This window comes from Rhinopithecus roxellana, chromosome 3 (genome assembly GCF_007565055.1).
Source record: "Rhinopithecus roxellana isolate Shanxi Qingling chromosome 3, ASM756505v1, whole genome shotgun sequence".
Taxonomy (NCBI): domain Eukaryota; kingdom Metazoa; phylum Chordata; class Mammalia; order Primates; family Cercopithecidae; genus Rhinopithecus; species Rhinopithecus roxellana.
In genome coordinates this window covers 184,996,551-185,020,109 of record NC_044551.1, presented here as the reverse complement: position 1 = coordinate 185,020,109, position 23,559 = coordinate 184,996,551, and the positions used below count along the sequence as shown (strand labels likewise).

At 41.0% G+C, this 23,559-nt stretch overlaps 1 protein-coding gene across 1 annotated transcript in view; it reads right to left on the bottom strand.

The window, feature by feature from the left end:
* Positions 1 to 840: 840 nt before the first annotated feature.
* The window catches only part of ATP10B (ATPase phospholipid transporting 10B (putative)), a 283,570-nt gene continuing 260,851 nt past the window's right edge, over positions 841 to 23,559 (bottom strand). Inside the window, exons 24-25 of the mRNA XM_030927999.1 lie at positions 7,519 to 7,706; positions 841 to 3,617 (exon numbers count right to left, since the gene is read on the bottom strand). Coding sequence (XP_030783859.1) covers positions 3,170 to 3,617; positions 7,519 to 7,706 — 636 coding nt within the window. The 3' untranslated portion in view covers positions 841 to 3,169. The remainder of the gene's footprint in view (positions 3,618 to 7,518; positions 7,707 to 23,559) is intronic.

The following is a 23,559-nucleotide window of genomic DNA, read 5'->3' as shown; positions in this document are numbered from 1 at the left end:
GCACCTCCTCTGTCTTATTGGCTTCTAGCCACACCATCCTCCTTCCTTTTCCTTAAATACAACAGCCTCTTCTTTGGGGCTTTTGTACTTAATTCTCTGAAAGGGCCCTTCTTTGCTGTCTTGTTCTCATGATTGAGGTCTCAGCTGAAATGTCTCCTTCTTGGAGAAGCCTTCTCTGACTATCCTGGGAACCCTTCCTCTCCCTTCATCTCCATTCTTGCTTCCTCTCATAGTATGTAATATCACATTGACTGACTTCCTTAATATTATCTGTCTTGCTTTCTAGATTAGGAATTTTAAGGGCAGGAACTGGGCCTGTTTTTCTTCCCTGTTTTATCCTTGCTGCCTATCACAGTGCTATGTCCAACAGGCACTTAGTTGATACTGATTGAATAAAAAGAGGCACCCAAATCAGTCTCGATTTGAGGTTGGTGCTGGACCAAATCAGTCTTGATTTGAGGTTGGTGCTGGGCTTCCAAGAAGAGAGGAGTAGCCAGGTTAGAGTTCTAGACTATACGTGCTGCTTCTAATTCTTACAGCCCTTTTGATTTGTCATATTTTCATGTTGGGTCCAATAGCCGAATATGTTCCTGATACTCTATACTTTCAGTGGGGGTTGGTGGCATTGGATTCTCGACAAATATGTGGCTTCTCAAAGACAGATTGAGCTCCTCACAGCACCTTGCACATTGTCAGGCATCTAGTAGGGGCTTAACAGAAATTTATTGGACAGATACATGAATGAATGAATGAATGAATGAATGCAGAAGAGGATGGGGGGATGAGAAAGTCTTCAGAAGTAGTGATAATGATATAAAAGAATAATAATATGAACTTATGTTGGCAGGCAACTATGGAAAACCACGTTTAATTTTAATAAAGGATGACATATTTCCAATCAGTAAAATATCATAAAAGTATAAAAATGTACTAAGTACAATCATTAGCATTATGTTATAGGGGAATAGTTGTTATAACTTTTCCCTGTAAGATGGCACTTTGGATGGTCACAGTTGGCTTGATTTACAGAGGGGCAAGAGTAGGTGACCAGTTGTACCAGTTGCTCCAGTTTCCTAGGATTTGAGGCTCTAAAAATGAGAAAGTCCCAGGCAAACTGGGATGGTTGGTCATACAAGAAAAACAGCAGCATCAAAGTGTTGGCTATAGTTTGGAACTTAGGAAAAGAATCAGACATTATTTTTTTCAACTTCTCAATCGCTTTTCCCCTTAGCTCTGAAATAAAAATCCCTTCGTTATTACTGAGGGTGTTACAGCTTTCAGAGGCTTTTTACTACTGGGTTTCATGTAATTTTGACTTAATACCTATGTCAAGCCTGGGAAGAAAGGCAATTCTAACCAACTTGCAGGTGTGGCATCCTGCTTCGAGCTGCCTGCATCCTAGAGAGAATGGAGGCAGAGCAAGGATTCAAACTCAGATCTTAGGCCACTGTTCTATTCTTTCTGGCTTTTAGTAGTAGTCAGAAATTGGGGAAAACATTGGGGTGCCTGAGATCCAAGTTTTGACTCAGTCCCCTCACTGGAAACAATTCACATCATCACCACTTTGCCTGGTATGTGACCTGTCCCTTCGTGGGCAATCCTCATGCAGGATTCCTCCAAATACCCACCATCTGGCTAGTGCTGACATCATTATGTGGCAGAGGCAGTGAAACAGTATACTGGCTCCAGGACGGTGCTGCAAATGGCCCTTCCAGTCCAGGTTTGTCAAGAAGATGGTCAGAAGGCCAGCTCCCTGTGCCATTTGCCAACTCGATTCAATGTTTTCTGGCATCTTTGCTGAGGAGGTTCTTGAGTGATAGGTCAACTTATGGCCGATGGCATGACTCATAGGCTCAAAGACTCGCCACACTTATTGCATCTATTTCTGTCCTTTTTGCCTACTATATAGGTACTAGCTTAAGGTGGCTCAGCACCCTTTCTGGCTTATTTTACAAGACTAGGGTTAGGCTATTCTTTCCCACAGCAGACCTGGCTTCTCTTGACAGCCTATTAAAATTCTACTGTTCATTCTTTTAACACTGTTTTGAGCTCTTATATATTTGACATTTATAACCTCTAGGGATAGGAAGTCTATATAATACTTCTTTTCCCTATGAAGTGACACTTCCTCTGACTCCTCTAACTGAAGCAGGCCAGTGTCTTCCAGAGGGTGGTATTCTGGAATAAGCTGAGTGGGGTTTCATATGAGCTCTACCCTTGAAAATGTCATTGTTTAAGCTCAGGGTTGCTTTATCATATGGGCCTATTCTGGGTGCAGATGTGCTTATATCTCCTGATTTACAGGTTTTTTTTTCTTTTGTTCTAAGAGCTGAATGAGGATGGGTAATTTTATTTAAAAATAAACACAATAAACAGCTTTTAAAAAAGAGTGCCACCTATGTCCTCTTGTCAGATTCCCCAGATGGTGGGACATATGGCCTGTCAGTCAAAACAGGGGTCTCTGGTGCACCTGTTCCCTTTTGCATGTCTATTCTTCATGCCTCTTACACTAGCTGTGACCCTACAACCCTCAGAAGAGTCTGTGACACTGAGTTCAAATCCACTTTTCTTTCTGGCTTTTAGTAGTAGCTTTTTAGACGTGGCTTTTCTTTGGCTTACAGACAAAAGGCAGAACCAACTCGCTGTGCACGGAAGGGATGTTAATCCCAACTAGGCCGTCACCACAATACACTCGAGATGAAGCCTTTGTGTGCACAAGTCTCTTACGAAACTTTAACTCTAGGCACTGAGGGGTAAAGAAGCCCAGAAACTTCCATATCCTGAGATATTGCCTGGGTTGATACACTTCTTGGAATCTTGGAAACTTATGGCCCAGTTGCATTGGGTTGTAGGCTACACTTATCTAGAGGGTCAGAGGAATAGCTTTGGGCTAAACCAATTTGAGAACTCAGTGCAACAAAAACAACCTCCTTCTCCAAACTGCAAAATGTGCTGCCTGGCAGCAGCAGAAAACTAAAGGCCGACTGGGTTTCCAGTCTTCGTGTCAAACCCCTTGGGGCCAGCGCTTCCTCCATGGAAGTCAAGGTTGTTGGAGAAAAAAAGAATAAGACTGGCACGTTGTTTCCTCTATGAAGAGGAAGGGGTCAAGGGTTACGTGGGCCAGTGATTGAGTGGCCTCTGTTGAGTTTGTATGGACTTCTGCAGCTCCTCATATGGTCAGTGAACTCTGGGATCGGCGATGGCTGCCCCTCTTTGAGCACCGGGACATATCAGTCTGTCCTCTTGAGTTGGCCATTGTCCTATTAGGCTCCAGCAGGTGCTCCCCGGATGAGAGTTGAGCCGAGGAGTCCCCTGAGCATGAGTCATCCCTCATGCGCTCTGTGCCGCATCTCTGTCCGTGGAGCACTGACTCTTTGATGTGCTTCCTCTTGGGAGGGTTAGAGCTCTTTGAGGTGCTGGTACTGAAGTCCTGTCCTGCGATAGATGACACTGGGTGGTGAGTGGGTCGAGCCACTTCGGGGACAGGGGCAGCCCCCTGTCTGCTTCTCCAACTCTGGATTTCCAGGTTTCTTTTGTCTGGGGGCAGTTTGTCAATTTTCTGAGCTTTTGAGATTAGAGACTTCCCATAGGTTCCTTGTAGGGACAGGAAAAAGTATCTGGTGGGAAATAACAGAATAAAGATATTTCTGATTTCTATTACTTCAAAAACTTCAGCATTAAAAGATGGTCTTTAGAATCCAGCTCCCTGCCCAGGGCAAGATCCTCTTTACTGCACTCCTAGCTATTAAATCCATGCCTGAGCACCTCTAGTCTTGGGTAGCTCAACAACAAAAATAACAACAAAACATAACAGTTAACATTTATTATACACCAGGACTATTCTAAGTGCTTTATGCATTATTAACTCATTTTATTTTCCCAACAATCCCATGCGGTTATTACTTTCGTTTGCCTCTGAGTACAGATAAGGAAACTGAGGGACTGAGAGATTTAATGATTTGTCCACAGCCATACAGTGGTTGAGCTATGGTCAGAACCACACACTCTGAATCCAAAGACTTGTCTCTTATTTGCCATGCACAAAGCAGTCCATTCTATTTCTGGGCTACTCCAATTTAGGCAAATTTAATTGCTGTGTCATGTTAAGCCTTTGTAAAACCTGATGATTTTAAAATAGTTTTAGAATCCACATTCTTTTCTTGAATCTGTGGGCCTTGCTGACTTGACAGTGTCATCCTATTACCAAAATTTGCCAGATAAAGAAATAGGGGCCCCAAGAGGTAAGGTGAGATTCCCAAAGTCTCCTGAGATGTTAACAGATCTCCTTGTTGACTGACTCAAGGTTTTTATACCCCTGCCAAGCTCCATACAGTCTGTAGTAGACTCTGGAATTGGAAGTCTTTTTTTGTTTTTGAGATGGAGTCTCACTTTGTCACCCAGGCTGGAGTGCAGTGGCGCGATCTCGGCTCACTGCAAGCTCCGCCTCCTGGGTTCACGCCATTCTCCTGCCTCAGCCTCCTGAGTAGCTGGGACTACAGGCATCCACCACCATGACCGGCTAATTTTTTTTGCATTTTTAATAGAGACGGGGTTTCATTGTGTCAGCCAGGATGGTCTCGATCTCCTGACCTTGTGATCCGCTTGCCTCGGCCTCCCAAAGTGCTGGGATTACAGGCGTGAGCCACCGTGCCCAGCCTGGAATTGGAAGTCTTTATCTGTGTTTAGAATCTTCTCTCTGTTCGAAGTGTAGGCAAGGAAAGGGGTAAGAATGTGAATAAAACTATGTGGTGTATGGAGAAAATATACACAAGCCGTGGCAGTGGGCAACTCACATCCACTTTCCAGATGTCCGTTGCCTTATCTAAAAAGTAATCTATCTGGCCTGGAGGACATCTAAGGTCATTCCCAAAGTTAGTCTTTAAAAATTTTTTGTCTGAAGTCTTATAAGCAGGAACGCTCCTATTCTTCCACTATGTCTAAAAGCTGCAGGGTGACCCTCCCACCACTGCCCAGCCAACCCCTGCCAGTGGGCAAGAGATTTCTGAAAATTACAGTAGATCTCATGGAACCAGATACATTGTTTTCATTCTCTCACATCTCACCCAGTAAGGTAGTAGGGCCATGTATGTGTCCCAGGAAATATTTGACTTTTTGCTTCAAAACTGGAATTTCCGTAGTGTAAACCTTTTTCTCGAGCCACTGCCTTCGTCCTCTATTGGTTTATTCCACAAATGCTTTTCAAGTTCCCACAATGGGCCAGGCCCCCAAGGGATTAAGCCATGAACAGGAAAGACAAGGTCTTTGCTGTCATGTAACATGTGAATATAGTTATAAATGGAGAAGGTAATGAGAGTGTCAAACACTTGATCACTAAAATTAAGTGTTTCTTCCTCAAGGAAGTGCTGACAGTTCCACCTGCTATGTATTTCTCAAACCCATACCCTATCAGCCCTTAAATGTTTCTTCCTTGAGGAAATGCCCCCTCCGTTTATAACTATATTCACATGTTACATGACAGCAAAAACCTTGTCTTTTGTGTTCATGGCTTAATCCTTTGGGGGCCTGGCCCATTGTGGGGATTTGAAAAGTATTTGCTGAAAAAATGAATGGAGGAGGGAGGTGGTGGCTTGGGGAAAGGTTTACATAGAGTAACCTTTTAAAGCTGAAAACTGCAGGATGCATAGGAGGTAGCCATGCCAAGGGGATGAGAATCAAAACCTAGGCATGATGGCTGAAGCTTGCGGAGTGGTGATAAGAGTAGGGGAATATAACCCAGGAGGGGTTGGCACAAGCAGAGCAGGGAGGAATTGTGGGCCAGGTTTATGGTTTTTGTGCTTTACTGTAGAGGTCTTGGGAAGCCCTTGGAGGGTTATAAATAGGTGACATCACACTTTGAGCCAACGATAATGGACAAGAGTAAGATCTAATAGGAGACTACTGAAATAATTTGGGGTGAAAGGGTAATAGTCTATTGGTAGCAGTGGCTGTAGAAATGGAAATAGATGAGTTTGAGAAATAAATAGTGGATAGAACTGTCAGTATTTGGTGAAAGGCTAGACATGGGGGTGGGTTAGCAGGTGATGTCAAGAATAATTCCTCGGGGTCTGCCTTTGTCCTAAGTGGGTAGCATTTGCTGAAAGAAACTCTGGAGAGATACCCAGATTTCTGGGGTGGTGCTGGTGATAGAGGGTGGAATCATGAATTCAATTAGAAATGTCTCCCAGTTTCCTCAGACTTAATATGCCCAGTGGAGGTGATGAATAGGTAGCTAGAAAGATGTGTCTGGAATTCATAAGAGAGGTCTGGGCTGGGAATTTATGATGAAGAGTCGTCTGCTAAAAATAATTTTTAAATCTATGACAGTTATTGCTGTTTATGGAGAGAACATAGAGTTAGAAGACAGAGAACTTAGGGGCAAGAGAAACTAGGTTAAGCAAACCACCAAACTTATTAAAGGAAGTAAGGCCTGTTGATGGGTATCTAATTTTGGGATAAAAAGGTTTTATATAATTGTCTATTTGCTATCGCTTAAAATGATAAAATGGCTTGATTGCGATGTTCAGAGTGGTGAGATCCTAGAGATGGAAAGAGGCTAAGTCTTGCCTGTGGGCACATCATCATCAAGTTCACTGCTCTGACTAGAGAGTGTGGGCTGCAGAATAGAACACCGGCCTTTGAGTTGGGAGAACCTAGCTCCCACTATGATCGGTGGTAGGCCTGTGAACACATTCTGGTCCCTCTTGGTACTTCAGCTGTCCCATGAGCAGGGTACTAGAACCATAGCTCTGCCCAACACTTAGCTCATGGCAAAAACAAAATGAGAGACTAGATGGGAGAGCCTATGTCAAGAGTGAGCTCCAAGGAAAGGCAAGGCATTTATAGTTGCTGTTGCTATTTTTCTGGAAAATATATATTTACTGTAGAGGGTTTAACTTGGAAATATCTGGCATAGTCCCTGGGCATGGATAATTTGTCTAATACAGGTCTTGTATGGAAAGTGTGTGTTTAAACAAATTTGAATAATACTTAAACGTTGGCAATTTCATGCAAAATTTGAATTTCAGGGAAAACTCTGAAGCTCTGAAATGTTTGACTTGATCTTTCCTTGTGTCCATGATAGAAGCTGAGAAGCTCTTTCTTCCAGTATCTGTACTCCATCTGGCTTGCTGAACTTGCTGGCCTATCCCTGTAGGCATTTGAGTATGAGACTCCTGGACTAATACAAAAAAGGACCATAGAGCTTCTCAAAATAATTCCTTATCACACAAACAAATTTGCAAGGCAGGAGGGTAGGAATTGATACTCCCATTTTATAGATGTCACAACTGAGGTCCCACTGATTTGGTGTCTTCGCTACTTTGTGGCTAACCTGGGACCACAGTCCATGTAATTTGCCTCCTTGGTCGTTCATTGTTCTTTCTGTCCCAACTCTGTTTCTGAAACAGTAGCCTCAAGGATCCCAGCAGAAGCCAAACTCCTGACTCTTGGGTTTTAAAAATATCTTATTAAAGGGAGATTGGTAATTTTAGGAAAGAAACACAGCCCCAGTGCTCAAACCTTGGGAGAAGAGCAACAACTGGTGTGAGAAAGCAGACGAGGTAGAAAGTGGGGTTTGACAGCTGGCCTTCCATCACCCAATAGGGATTGGTGGGGCTGTTGCAGGTGACACAGGTGGCATTGTACAGGAGGGATACCAGAAAGTACATCAGGAAGCTGCCGAGGAGCACGACTCCGTGGAAAATGGTCTGTGGAGGGAAAGAAGCAAACACTGTTGAAGGTAAGCTGAGATTAGGAGGCAGGGTAATCAAACTACTTGGTTAACTTTGTTTCAAACTATTTTTGAAATGCAACACACACAAAATTCAAAAAAGGGTGCAGCTTAATATATCATTATAAAGCAAACACCCAGATTGCTGCCATGTAGAATTGAACACACATACCCCAGAAGACCCTATTCTTCTGTCTCACCCCTGCTTTTGGTGACAATTTCTATGCTATCCATTGTAGGTTTACTGCCTATCTAGGTTTTCCTACATAGCCTGTTTTTAAATGGATAAATAGAATCATGTTTCGTATGACTTTTTGTTTTTTTTCCCTCAATATTATGTTTGTGTGACGAGCCCATTTTTTCCACGTGGCAGTAGTTTATTCATTTTCAAAGCAGTGCAGTATTCTTTTTTTTTTTGTTGTATTTTGTCCTGCCTGGTTTGTGCTTTTCTTTTCCCATTCTTGTTGTCTTTTATTTTTATTTAATTTTAAAAATTGATATTAGATGTACATATTTTCAGGATACATGCAATAATTTGGTATATTCATATATAATTAGGATAATCATAACATCCATGACTTTAAATATTTCTTTTCTTTATTCTAGGAGTATTCAAATTATTCTCCTCCAGCTATTTTGAAATACACAATTGGCTAATGTTAACTATAGTCATTCTATTGTTCTTTTAAACATATAGACTATTTTGTATAATTTTGTTTTCCTTCTTTCCTAGTTGGGAAGTTATATATTCCATTCCTATTCTTTTAGTGATTACTCAGTAGTCTAAACAAGCAAACTTACTGCAGTCTAAAGCTTACAACTAGTTTTCCATCCTCCTGAATTACACACGAGATTTAGAGCACTTTAACTCTCTTTACAACCCTCCTGGCTAATGTGCTTTTGCTGCTGTTTAAATTCTGTCATCTTTTAAAATCACTCAAGTCACCAGCATTATTGTTTGTATGGTTAGTACTCACTAAGGTCTACTCACATGCTTGTCAGTTTTCCTGCCTTCATTCCTTGGACCCTCCACCTGAGGTATCTTTCTTTTTAAGTACATCCTGTAAAATGTCCTTTTGGGAGTCTGACAGTGATATGCTGTCTGATGCTTTATTTCACTGATATTCTTGAAATTTGTCTTTTGATGAATATGGAATTCTTGTTAGGCAGCTATTTTCTTTCAATGTGCTTAATATGCATTCCACTGTCTTCTGGCTTTCATTGTTACTATTGAAAAGTTATTAATCTCTACCTGTTCTTCCTTAGAAGGAAATCTTTATCTCTTAAAGTCTGCTTACTTTTATAACTTTTTTTTGTCTTTTTTGTTCTACAGTTTCCTATGACAGAATGAGTATGAATTTCTTTTTATTTATCTTGCTTGGATTTTGCTGAGCTTGAATCTTTGATCCCTTCAGCAAAATTCTCATCACAATCTTTTCAAAGATTGCCTGTATTTCATTCCCTCTCTCATTTCTGAGACTCTGATTAAATGTATGTCAGACCACTTAAAATATCATTCTATTTTCTTAATATAGCTTCTATAATTTTCATTACTTTCCCTGTTTTGTAGTCTGAACGCTCCTTTTGACCAATTCAATAATTCTTCCCTTAGCTATATCTAATTTTCTACTTAGCCAACCATTGAAACTTACTGTAGTCTTTATTTCTAAATGTTCTATTGATTTTTCAAATCTGCTAGGTTGCTTTATATAGTTTACCAATCCCTGCAGATATTTTAAAGCATATTCTTTATTTCTTTAGACATAGTCAACATAGCTTTTCCTTTTATTTATATTTGATAATTCCAGTTTCTAAAATATTTGTTTCTGATATTTGGTTTTTCACTCACGGACTCATTCTTTTATGAGGTTCATTATTTTTGAATGTGCTTATTGTGCTCAAAGTTAGACACAACTTGAGGCTTAGAATAAAGGTAACTTTCTCTAGAAAGGAATTGTGTACGTGCCTGTGTGTGTGTGTGTGTGTGTGTGTGTGTGTGTGTGTATTGCAATCGTTGGGCACTGCTAATCTTGAGGCACTTCAAGTTGAATTCATAGGTGAGAGTTTGGCTCACACAGGTGATATGAACCTGGGCTACATATGTACCCAAGACCAGTCTGTGGTCACAATTTCCCCAGGGCAAATTGGTGCTGATTCTTTCTCCTCTTTTCAGCACAGAGGAAAAAAAAATCTCTGCAGTCCCAGCTGGGGAAGGGGTATAATTGGGTGTAGTTTTGAGTATGTCCTTACCCTGAAGTCATAGCCTTTGGGATTCTATTTTTTTTTTTGAGACGGATCTGCTCTGTCGCCCAGGCTGGAATGCAGTGGCCGGATCTCAGCTCACTGCAAGCTCCACCTCCCAGGTTTATGCCATTCTCCCACCTCAGCCTCCCGAGTAGCTGGGACTACAGGTGCCCGCCACCACGCCCGGCTAGTTTTTTGTATTTTTTTTTTTAGTAGAGACGGGGTTTCACTGTGTTAGCCAGGATGGTCTCGATCTCCTGACCTCGTGATCCGTCTGTCTCGGCCTCCCAAAGCACTGGGATTACAAGCTTGAGCCACCACGCCCGGCCTGGGATCCTATTTTAATGTTGTCTCTTAGACTCCCAGCTTAGGAGTCTAGGTATTGATTTCTGAACCTTTTGCTCAATCAAGTCTGCCAAAACAAAAGTTCATTTCTGGGAGAGTTGCCAATACCCTTAAGAAAGGCATTGGCTCAATTTGCTTCTCTAGCATCTCCCTTTCCCCGAGGTTCGGTCCATTGCTTACTTGTCAGCTTGCTCATGCTTTTAGAGTTTTTTTTTTTTTTCCTTTTTTAAAGTTATCCAGTATTTTTTGTTGTTCTCAGTGAGGGATGTGATCTAAATAACCTAGCGCCAGTTTCTGAAGAAAGCAATTAGCTAACTTTTTCAATTGCTTTAATGGGGACTGAAACTGTCAAAGCTCTTAAAATTCTTGTTATATTTCTACCCAGGGAAGAAATAGATTCTCTTCCTGCTTCAACTACTTTCAAAACGGAAGCATACTTTTCATAATGATTTTAGTAGCTGACTCCTCTCCCCAAATCACCAGTAACTACTCGGTACCTAGTCTGAAGATACATTACATGGATTAATAGTGCTAAAAGAGTACTTTTTCTCTTTTAAAGCAGATGGCTTCAGTGCTTTGAGAAAGAGGACTGAGTGTTCAATCAGAATACAGAATCTTTAGTCTCACCACTCATTTAATACAATGTTGAGGCCTGATTAAAAACCTTTCAGGGCATTAAAACTTTTGAATGGTTTAAAAAAATCTAATGATTAAGAGAGTTATAGAGAGGAGAGTTCCTTTTGGAAAATATCTTGGACTAGTTTTTTAAAAGTGTAATTAAATTGCTGTGAAATATTTTGAGCATACAGACAATAAACCTCATACACCCAACATTCAGCTTCATCAGTTTTAATCTTATATTTACTTCAGATTTTATGGAAAGATTAAGTCTTATAGATACAGTTAAAGCAAGGGTATATCTCTTGCAAATGACCTCTTTAATCTTGAACACAAATTCAGTATCAGTCTGACATGTTTCATACACATGTACATGTTTACCCACGTTTATGGATGCTTTTTTGCTTTATCATATATGCATCCTTTTTGTATGGGCTGAATGTTTATGTCCCCCTACTCCCAAGTTAATAATGTTTAAGCCCTAATCTCCAATGTGATAGCATTTGGATGTGGGGCCTTTGGAAGGTGATTAGGGAGAGCCCCCATGAATGGGATGAGTGCCCTTATAAGAAAAGACATGAGAGATTTGATCCTTCTTTCATTCAGCCATGTGAGTGATAATAAAGCTGGAAGGCAGCTGTCCAGGAAGGAAGAGGGCCGGAACCAGATGCTGAATCAGCTGCTGCACTGATCCTTGGGCTTCTAGCCTTCAGAACCATGAGAAATAAGTCTGTTGTTTAAGCCACACAGTCTATGGTATTTGTTAGGACAGCCTGAGAAGACAAAGACAATTCTGCAGCTTTTTTTCACTTGATTTTATACTTTAAAGAAGGGGTTCCCAGCTCCTGGGCCATGGACCAGTACCAGTCCATAGCCCATTAGGAACTGGGCCACACAGCAGGAGATGAGTGGCTGGCGAGTAAGCATTACCGCCTGAGCTCCATCTCCTGTCAGATTAGTGGTGCCATTAGATTCTCATAGGAGCATGAGAACCGTATTGTGAACTGTGGATGTGAGGGATCTAGGTTGCATGCTCCTTATGAGACTCAAATGCCGGATCTGAGGTGGAACAGTTTCATTCCAAACCACCTCCACCCCTCAATTCTATGGAAAAATTGTCTTCTATGAAACTGGTCCCTGGTGCCAAAAAGGTTGGGGATCACCACTTTAAAGTTTTATCTATGTTGAAAGACATAGCTCTAGCACATTCATTTTAACTATTATACGGTATGAACATGCCACAACTTATTTTTCTCATCGATGAACATTTAGGCCCCCTTTTTGGCTATTAAGAAGATGTAACAGTCCTGTACATGTCTCCATATATATATGTGCAAGAGTGTTTCTGAGGTATGTACTTAGAATTGTGCCAAAAAGTATGAGTCCTTTAAATTCCTCTAGGTGTTTTCAAATAGCCCTTCAGAATTTATGATCTACTAACAGGATAGGGAAGTTCCTTGGTTATGCTTTATCAGCTTTAACACACTCCCAAAATGACTTGTCAGTATTTTATTTAGAATTTTCTACATCTGGCTGGGTGCGGTGGCTCACGCCTGTAATCCCAGCACTTTGGGAGGTCAAGGTGGGTGGATCACTTGAGGTCAGGAGTTCAAGACAAGCCTGGGAAACACGATGAAACCTTGTCTTTACTGCAAACACAAAATATTAGCTAGGTGTGGTGCTGTGCACTTATAATCCCAGCTGCTCGGGAGGGTGAGGCAGGAGAATCACTTGAATCCAGAGGCGGAGGTTGCAGTGAGCCGAGATTGCGCCACTGCACTCCAGCCTGGGTGACAAGACTGAGATTCCATCTCAAAAAAAAATTTGTTTTTTCTACATCTATGTTAATTAGTGAGATTGGTCTGTAATTTTCTTTCCTTAAACTGCCCATGCCCATTTTGATATCAGTTACTTTAGCCATGAAAAACAAATCGCTTATTGCTATGGTTTAAATGTAGGTGCCCCCTCTGAATTCATGTGTTGGAACCTAATACCCACTGTGATAGTATTTAGAGGAAGGGCCTTTTGGAAGTGATTAAGTCATGAAAGATCTTCCTTCATGAATGAATTAGCGCTCTTATAAAAGAGGATGATGGAAGCATCCTAGTGCTTTTTTTGCCCTTCCACCATATGAGGACACAGTGTTCATTTCATCTCTTTTTGCCTTGTCAGGACACAGCATTCACCTTTTATTTGTGCCCTTCCCAAAGATGCAGCAAGAGGACACCATTTGAAGCAGGGAGCAGCCCTCACTGGACTCTGAACCTGCTGGTGCTTTGATCTTGGACTTACAAGCCCCTAGAACTATGAGAAATCCATTTCTATTCTTTGTAAATTACCCAGTCTCAGGTGCTCTGTTGCAGTAGCATAAACCGACTAAGACACTTATCTCTTTCTATTTTTTTATTCCATGAAAAAATTGATATAAAATAGAGATCACCTGTTCTTTACAAGTTTGATCAAATTTTAAATCCTTTGGGTCTAATGTTTTTGAGGATAGGATTTGGCTTATTCAGGCTTGCTGAGTGATCTTGACTGCATTTTGGTAAATTTTACCAAACTTAACATTGCTAAAATTAATTTAACATAGCTAAAATTTTTTATATTCATATTTTGTTAATTGATCCAATAATGTCCTAAAGGTGTGTGTGTTTTTTCCCCTTCAGTACAGAATCCAGTTTAGGGTCATATATTACATTTGGTTTTCATGTCTCCTTAGCCTCCTTTAATCTGGAATATTTCATAGCCTTTGGTTTTATATGGCATTGACATTTTTGAAAAATACTGGAATACTCTCACCCTACCTACCACCTTTTTCTTTAAAGAAAAATTAATGCTCATTTTGCATTTGTCTGATGTTTCCTTATGATCATATTCAGATTATACATTCTCTACCTGGCCATGTGATCCTGGCAGGTTAGATACCCTCTTTGAGCCTCAATTTCCCTATCTGTAATTATAAAAAGTATGGGATTAAATGATGATTAAAATCCTTTCCTAGGATTCTATCTAGGATTCATTTTTTATATAACACCGACCCTCTAAATTTTTTTTCTTCTAAAAAGAAAACAATGGATTAAACAAATTAAAAAAAAAATAGCCACAGTCAATTTGAGATTCATTTATTTAACAGATAGTTATTGTTCACACATTGGCCAGGCTCTTTTGACTAGATGGTACAAAAATCCAACTATGACTGAATTGAGCTATAATAAGCCTAGAGGTAAGATTAGCTTCAGGCAAAGCTGGATGCAGGCACTCAGCAATGTCACATGAAATCTGCACCTCTCCCTTTCTTCTTCCTGCTTTCCTCTCTGTTGGCCTCATCCTCCAGTAGTCCTTTCTACATTATGGCAAGAAATTGTCAGTTGCTCTAGGCTTCCAAACAACTGGCTGAGCAACCACAGCGGAAAGATTGCTCTGGCTTTCCAACAAAAATCCTAAGGCAGGATCTCATTGACTAGGATTGGGTCATATGTACATGCCTGAACCAATCGCTGTGAATGGGGTGGGGTAGAATTGTCCGGATGGGGTTCTGGGTCATGTCTCCATTTCCAAAACCAGGAGACAGTGTCTGCTCTGGATTGTGTATCAGTCAGGGGAGCAGAGTTACTGCGAGCCTCTAGGATAAGAGATTTACTACAGGGACTAGACCTCCCATAATTGTGAGAGGAGTGAGAAAGTGAAGCCCAGAAGAGGACTTAAAGGATAAAAGTCACCACATTGAGAAACCAAGCACATCCAACTGCAGATGTGACTGCAAAAAAGTGATGGATAGGTCTATGGAAAGCAGTTGTCTTTGAGTCTACAGCCAAGAATCTGGTCATGAGCCTAAGCTCACATTTGGTAATCAGGGCCAGAAGTTAGGAAAGAGAACTGGAAGCGGCATAGTGCAGAGCATTTATGAAAACAATCACAATCCAGTTCAATAAGTATTTAATAAGAGAAATCGCAAGGCACAATGGGAGCCCCAAGGGGTTACAGAATCCAGCCTAGACACCAAGGAAGGCCTTTTGGAGGAGACAACATTTGAGATGAGGCCTGAAGGATGAAGAGAGAACCGGAGGAAATGGGAGAGAAATTAGCAAATGCAGAGGCCTAGAAGTGAGATAGGGTATTCAAGAACTAAAAGTAGCTTGGTCTGGCTGGGGTCTAAGTATGAAGTAGAAAGCATCACGGGTGATGCCAGGGGGCCAGCAGGAGCCAGATATTACAGGCCCATAAGTGAGGAGTTTGGACTCTGTCCTAAGAGCGATAGGGAGCCGTGGTAGGATGTGAAGCAAGGGAGAGGTAAGTATCATAGGTAGATGTTGGCACATTGGAGATGGGAGGATCTTCTGAACACATTTCCCTCCCAGGAAAAGTCCAGACACCTCAGCTGTAATGCTGATCCCTGTACCTTCAAGGGTTTGCTAGCTTTGGTTTCTTTCTCAGAAGGTAATCTGAGGAATATGGCACTGGGAATGTGATGGCATTCATTATAATATTTTCAACTGCAAGTGACAGTGTGTCTGACAGCGGCTTAAGCAAAGAAGAAATATCATCTTTTATAGCAAAACATCTGAAGGTGGGCATCTAGGGGCTCAGTGTGTCCAAGAATCCAGGCTCTTCTCATCTTTCTGCTCTGGGATCTCCAGCAGTAGTTGACTTTGTCTTTAAACTCATTGCCCAAAACAGTGGCTGCAGTGCCACACATCATTTGGTCGCAGGGCACTGACAAAAGCAGGAAGCAAAAGGTGGGATAAAAGGCTTTTACCTCATGACTCTATCTTATTAATAATAATAATAATAAAAAAAAGATTTCCCTTGACCTCTCATTGGCTAAGAGATGGGTCATGTGCCCACCCTGGACCAATCACTGCTGAAGGGAAAGGAATTACTGCTCCTACTTAAGACAGATCATTATTGATTTTCTGGGGCTGGAGAGCACCCCACCCTAGGGGCTTTCTAATCCTTATGTTAGTATATAAGTAATCATGGATTTTGCCATTAAAAGTACTAATATATTTATAGTCATTCAGCAAGAGGTGTTTAGAATTTCCATCATGATTTACTCTTTATTTCATAAGTTGTTTAGAAGTACATTTTGAAATTTCTAAGCTTGTTAGGTTTTATGTGGCTACCTGTTTATTGTTGGTTTCTAATTTAAATAACTTGTCAGAGAACATAAACTTTATGATTTTTTTTCTTTCAAATTCCTTTGATTTACAATTATCTCTCTGGCAAATTGTGTATGTTTGAAAAAAATTTGTTATCTGTTTTGAGCAAAGTTTTATATATCAGATCAAACATAATTTATTAAAAGTTTCTATACCCCTTCTATTTTTTTGTCTATTTGATCTATACCAGTTTCTTATAGAGTTGTATGAAAATCTCAAACTATTGATTGTGAATTGGTCCATTTCTTATTTTTGCTGGATGAAAAAAAATCCAATCTGTAATTTTTGTTTTTAGAGGAAGAATTTAATCTACTTACATCTACTATGAGTACTGATATATTTCAATTTAGTTAAGCATCTCATTTTGCATTTTTTGTTTGTCATTTTCTTTGCTCTCAGTTTTTAAATTAAAATGCATTTTTTTCATTATCATACTTTAAGTTCTGGGCTACATGTGCAGAATGTGCAGGTTTGTTACGTAGGTATACACGTGCCATGGTGGCTTGCTGCACCCATCAACCCATCATCTACATTAGGTATTTCTCCTAATGTTATTCCTCCCCTAGCCCCACCCACCCCCAACCACCACCTGACAGGCCCAAGTGTGTGATGTTGCCCTCCCTGTGTCCATGTGTTCTCATTGTTCAATTCTCACTTATGAGTGAGAACATGTGGTATTTGGTTTTCTGTTCCTGTGTTAGTTTCCTGAGAATGATGGTTTCCAGCTTCATCCATGTCCCTTCAAAGTACATGAACTCATCCTTTTTTATGGCTGTGTAGGATTCCATGGTATTTATGTGCCACATTTTCTTTATCCAGTCTATCATTGGTGGGCATTTGGGTTGGTTCCAAGTCTTTGCTATTGTGAACAATGCTGCAATAAGCATACATGTGCATGTGTCTTTATAGTAGAATGATTTATAATGCTTTAGGTATATCCCCAGTAATGGGATTGCTGAGTCAAATGGTATTTCTGGTTCTAGATCCTTGAGGAATCGCCACACTGTCTTCCACAATGGTTGAACTAATTTACACTCCCACTAACGGTGTAAAAGTGTTCCTATTTCTCCACATCTCTCCAGCATATGTTATTTCCTGACTTTTTAAGAATCATCATTCTAACTGGCGTGAGATGGTATCTCATTATGTTTTTGATTTGCATTTCTCTAATGACCAGTGATAAACTTTTTTCATATGTTTGTTGGCCACATAAATGTCTTCTTTTGAAAAGTGTCTGTTCATATCCTTTGCCCACTTTTTGATGGGATTGTTTTTTCTTGTAAATTTAAGTTTCTTGTAGATTGTGGATATTAGCCCTTTGTCAGATGGATAGATTGTAAAAATTTTCTCCCATTCTGTAGGTTGCCTATTCATTCGGATAATAGTTTCTTTTGCTGTGCAGAAGAGCTCTTTAGTTTAATTAGATCCCATTTGTCAATTTTGGCTCTTGTTGCCATTGCTTCTGGTGTTTTAGTCATCTTTGCCCATGCCTATGTCCTGAATGGTATTGCCTACGTTTTCTTCTAGGGTTTTTATGGTTTTAGGTCTTACGTTTAAGTCATTAATCCATCTTGAGTGAATTTTTGTATAAGGTGTAAGGAAGGGGTCCAGTTTGTTTTCTGCCTATGGCTAGCCAGTTTTCCCAACACCATTTATTAAATAGGGAATCCTTTCCCCATTTCTTGTTTTTGTCAGGTTTGTCAAAGATCAGATGGTTGTAGATGTGTGGTGTGATTTCTGAAGCCTCTATTCTGTTCCATTGGTTTATATATCTGTTTTGGTACCAGTACCATGCTGTTTTGGTTACTGTAGCCTTGTAGCATAGTTTGAAGTCAGGTAGTGTGATGTCCAGCTTTGTGTTTTTTGTTTAGCATTGTCTTGGCTATATGGGTTGTTTTTTTGGTTCCATATGAAATTTAAAGTAGATTTTTCCACTTCTGTGGAGAAAGTCAGTGGTAGCTTGATGGGGATAGCATTGAATCCATAAATTAATTTGGGCAGTATGGCCATTTTCACGGTATTGATTCTTCCTATCCTTGAGCATGGAATGTTTTTCCATTTGTTTGTGTCCTCTTATTTCCTTGACCAGTGGTTTGTAGTTCTCCTTGAAGATGTCCTTCACTTCTCTTGTTAGCTGTATTGCTAGGTATTTTATTGTCTTTGTAGCTATTGTGAATGGGAGAGTTCACACATGATTTGGCTGTTTGTCTATTACTGGTGTATAGGAATGCTTGTGATTTTTGCACACTGATTTTTTTATCCCAAGACTTTGCTGAAGTTGCTTATCAGCTTAAGATTTGGGACTGAGACGATGGGGTTTTCTAAATATACGGTCACGTTATCTGCAAACAGAGACAATTTGACTTCTTCTTTTCCTATTTTAATATGCTTTATTTCTTTCTCCTGCCTGATTGCCCTGGCCAGAACTTCCAATACTACATTGAATAGGAGTGGTGAGAGAGGGCGACATCCTTGTTTCGTGCTGGTTTTCAATGGGAATGTTTCCAGCTTTTGCCCATTTCAGTATGATATTGCCTATGGGTTTGTCATAAATAGCTCTTATTATTATTATTATTATTTTTTTTTTTTTTTGAGACGGAGTCTTGCTCTGCCACCCAGGCTGGAGTGCAGTGGCCGGATCTCAGCTCACTGCAAGCTCCGCCTCCCAGGTTTATGCCATTCTCCTGCCTCAGCCTCCCGAGTAGCTGGGACTACAGGCGCCCGCCTCGTCGCCCGGCTAGTTTTTTTGTATTTTTTAAGTACAGACGGGGTTTCACCGTATTAGCCAGGATGGTCTCGATCTCCTGACCTCGTGATCCGCCCGTCTCGGCCTCCCAAAGTGCTGGGATTACAGGCTTGAGCCACCGCGCCCGGCCAAATAGCTCTTATTATTTTGAGATAAGTTCCATCAGTACCTAGTTTATTGAGAGTTTTTAGCATTAAGAGCTGTTGAATTTTATTGGAGGCCTTTTCTGCATCTATTGAGGTAATCGTGTGGTGTTTATCATTTGTTCTGTTTATGTGATGGATTACATTTATTGATTTGTGTACGTTGAACCAGCCTTGCATCCCAGAGATGAAGCTGACTTGACTGTGGTGGATAAGCTTTTTGATGTGCTGCTGGATTTGGTTTGCCAGTATTTTATTCAGGATTTTTGCATCAATGTTTAGCAGGGATATTGACCTGAAATTTCCTTTTTTTGTTGTGTCTTTGCCAGGTTTTGGTATCAGGATGATGCTGGCCTCATAAAATGAGTTAGGGAGGAGTCCTTTTTTTTATTGTTTGGAATAGTTTCAGAAGAAATGATATTAGCTCCTCTTTGTACCTCTGGTAGAATTTGGCTGTGAATCCTTCTGGTCCTGGGCTTTCTTTGGTTTGGTTTCTATTAATTACTGCCTCAATTTCAGAACTTGTTATTGGTCTATTCAGGGATTTGACTTCTTCCTGGTTTAGTCTTGGGAGAGTGTATGTGTCCAGGAATTTATCTATTTCTTCTTGATTTTCCGGTTTATTTGTATAGAGAGGTGTTTGTAGTATTCTCTGATGGTAGTTTGTATTTCTGTGGGATCAGTGGTGATATCCCCTTTATCATTTTTTATTGTATCTATTTGATTTTTCTTTCATTTTTTATTAGTCTGGCTAGTGGTCTATTTTGTTAATCTTTTCAAAAAAACAGTTCTTGGATTCATTGATTTTTTTTTTTTTTGAAGGTTTTTTTTTTTGTGTGTTTCTATCTCCTTCAGCTCTGCTCTGATCTTGGTTATTTCTTGTCTTCTGCTGACTTTTGAATTTGTTTGCTCTTGCCTCTCTCATGTTTTTAATTGTGATGTTAGGGTGTTGATTTTAGATCTTTCTCCTGTGGGCATTTAGTGCTGTAAATGTCCCTCTAAACACTGCTTTAGTTGTGTCCCAGAGATTCTGGTACATTGTGTTTTTGTTCCCATTAGTTTCAAAGAACTTCTTTATTTCTACCTTAATTTCGTTATTTATCCAGTGGTCACTCAGGAGCAGGTTGTTCAGTTTCCATGTAGTTGTTCAGTTCAAGTGAGTTTCTTAATGCTGAATTCTAATTTGATTGCACTGTGGTCTGAGAGACTGTTAGGATTTCCATTCTTTTGCATTTGTTTTACTTCCATTTATGTGGTCAGTTTTAGAATAAGTGTGATGTGGTACTGAGAGAAATGTATATTCTGTTGATTTGGGGTGGAGAATTCTATTAGGACTGCTTCGTCCAGAGCTGAGTTCAAGTCCTGAGTACCCTTGTTAATTTTCTGTCTCGTTGATCTGTCTAATATTGACAGTGGGGTGTTAAAGTCTCCCATTATTATTGTGTGGGAGTCCAAGTCTCTTTGTAAGTCTCTAAGAACTTGATTTATAAATCTGGGTGCTCCTGTATTGGGTGCATATATATTTAGGATAATTAATCCTTCTTGTTGCATTGATTCCTTTACCATTATGTAATGCCCTTCTTTGTCTTTTTTGATCTTTGTTGGTTTAAAGTCTGTTTTATCAGAGACTAGGATTGCAACCCCTGCTTTTTTTTTTTGCTTTCCATATGCTTGGTAAGTATTCCTCCATCCCTTTATTTTGAGCCTATGTGTGTCTTTGCATGTGAGATGGGTGTCCTGAATACAGCACACTGATGGGTCTTGACTCTTTATCCAATTTGCCAGTCTGTGTCTCTTAATTGGGGCATTTAACACATATATGTTTAAGTTTAATATTGTTATATGTGAATTTGATCCTGTCATGATGTTAGCTGGTTATTTTGCCCATTAGTTGATGCAGTTTCTTCATAGTGTCAATGGTCTTTACAATTTGGTATGTTTTTGCAGTGGCTGCTACTGGTTTTTCCTTTGCATATTTAGTGCTTCCTTCAGGAGCTCTTGTAAGGCAGGCCTGGTGGTGACAAAATCTCTCATCATTTGCTTGTCTGTAAAGGATTTTATTTCTCCTTTGCTTATGGAGCTTAGTTTCGCTAGATATGAAATTCTGGGTTGAAAAAGCTTTTCTTTAGGAATGTTGAATATTGGCCCCCACTCTCTTCTGGCTTGTAGGGTTTTTGTAAAGAGATCTGCTGTTAGTCCGATGGACTTCTCTTTGTGGGTAACCGGACCTTTCTCTCTGACTGCCCTTAATAGTTTTTCCTTCATTTCAACCTTGGTGAGTCTGACAATTATGTGTCTTGGCCTGTCTTGCTAGGTTGCAGAAGATCTCCTGGGCAACATCCTGAAGAGTGTTTTCCAACTTGGTTCCATTCTCCCCATCACTTTCAGGTGCACCAATCAAATGTAGGTTTGGTCTTTTCACATAGTCCCATATTTCTTGGAGGTTTTGTTCATTCCTTTCCATTCTTTTTTTGTCTAATCTTGTCTTCATGCTTTATTTCATTAAGTTTATCTTCAATCTCTGATATCCTTTCTTCTGCTTGATTGATTCAGCTATTGATACTCGTGTATGCTTCATGAAGTTCTCATGCTGTGTTTTTCAGCTCCATTAGGTCATTTATGTTCTTCTCTAAACTGGTTGTTCTAGTTAGCCATTCCTCCAACCTTTTTTCAAGGTTCTTAGCTTCCTTGCATTGCATTAGAACATGCTCCTTTAGCTCGGAGGTGTTTGTTATTATCCACCTTCTGAAGCCTACTTCTGTCAATTCATCAAACTCATTCTCCATCCAGTTTTGTTCCCTTGCTGATGAGGAGTTGTGATCCTTTGGAGGAGAAGAGGAATTTGGGTTTTTGGAATTTTCAGGCTTTTTGTGCTGGTTTTTTCTCATCTTCATGGATTTATCTACCTTTGGGTCTTTGATGTTAGTGACCTTCAGATGGGGTTTCTGTGCGGACTCTTTTTGGTTGATGTTGATGCTGTTCCTTTCTGTTTGTTAGTTTTCTTTCTAATAGTCAGGCCTGTCTGCTGGAGTTTGCTGGAGGTCCACTCCAGACCCTGTTTGCCTGGGTATCACTAGCAGAGCTGCAGAACAGCAAAGATTGCTGCCTGTTCCTTCCTCTGGAAGCTTCATTCCAGTGGGGCACCCACCAGATGCCAGCCAGAGCTCTCCTGTATGAGGTGTCCCCCAATCAGGAAGCAAAGGGGTCAGGGACCCACTTGAGCAGGCAGTCTGTCCCTTAGCACAGAGCTCGAGTGCTGTGCTGGGAGATCTGCTGCTGTCTTCAGAGCTGGCAGGCAGGAACGCTTAAGTCTGCTGAAGCTGTGCCTATAGCCACCCCTACCCCCAGGTGCTCTATCCCTGCCTTCAGAGCTGGCAGGCAGGAACGCTTAAGTCTGCTGAAGCTGTGCCTATAGCCACCCCTACCCCCAGGTGCTCTATCCCAGGGAGACGGGAGTTTTATCTATAAGCCTGACTGGGGCTGCTGACTTTCTTTCAGAGATGCCCCACCCAGAGAGGGGGAATCTAGAGAGGCAGTCTGGCTACAGAGGCTTTGAGGTGCTGCAGTGGGCTCTGCCCAGTTCGAACTTCCTGGTGGCTTTGTTTACACTGTGAGGGGAAAACCACCTACTGAAGCCTCAGTAATGGTGGACTCCCCTCTCCCAACCAAGCTGGAGTGTACCAGGTGGACTTCAGACTGCAGTGCTCTCAGCGAGAATTTCAAGCCAGCGAATCTTAGCTTACTGGGCTCCATGGGGGTGGGATCTGCTGAATTAGACCACTTGGCTCCCTGGCTTCAGCCCCCTTTTCAGGGGAGTGAATGGTTCTATCTCGCTGGTGTTCCAGGCACCACTGGGGTATGGGAGGAAAAAAAAAAAAACCTCCTGCAGCTAGCTCAGTGTCTGCCCAAATGGCCACCCAGTTTTGTGATTGAAACCCAGGGCCCTGGTGGTATAGGCACCTGAGGGAATCTCCTGGTCTGTGGGTTGGGAAGACTGTGGGAAAACTGTAGTATCCGGGCTGGAGTGGACTGTTCCTCATGGCCCCTCATGGCTTCCCTTGGCTAGGGCAGGGAGTTCCCCAACCCCTTGTGCTTTCCAGGTGAGGCAATGTCCCACCCTACTTTGGCTCACTCTCCATGGGCTGCACTCACTGTCTAAGCACTCCCAATGAGATGAGCTGGGTACCTCAGTTGGAAATGCAGAAATCACCCACCTGTGTTGATCTCACTGGGATCAACAGCAGGCTGGAGCTGTTCCTATTTGGGCATCTTGCCAGCCACCCCTTCTCTCATTTTTTCATCTTTCCTACATCTGCAGAATTGACAGTTGTCTAGATTATTTTCTCCTTCCCTTTTAGTGATTAATCTTAAGATACTAAAGAAACCCCGAACTTTTATGGAAAAATGTATAGTTAAATGTGTATTTTTAGGGCTGGGCATGGTGGCTCACACCTGTAATCCCAGCACTTTGAAAGGCCGAGGTGGGCAGATCACGAGGTCAGGAGATCGAGACCATCCTGGTTAATATGGAGAAACCCTGTCTCTACTAAAAATACAAAAAATTAGCCAGGTGTG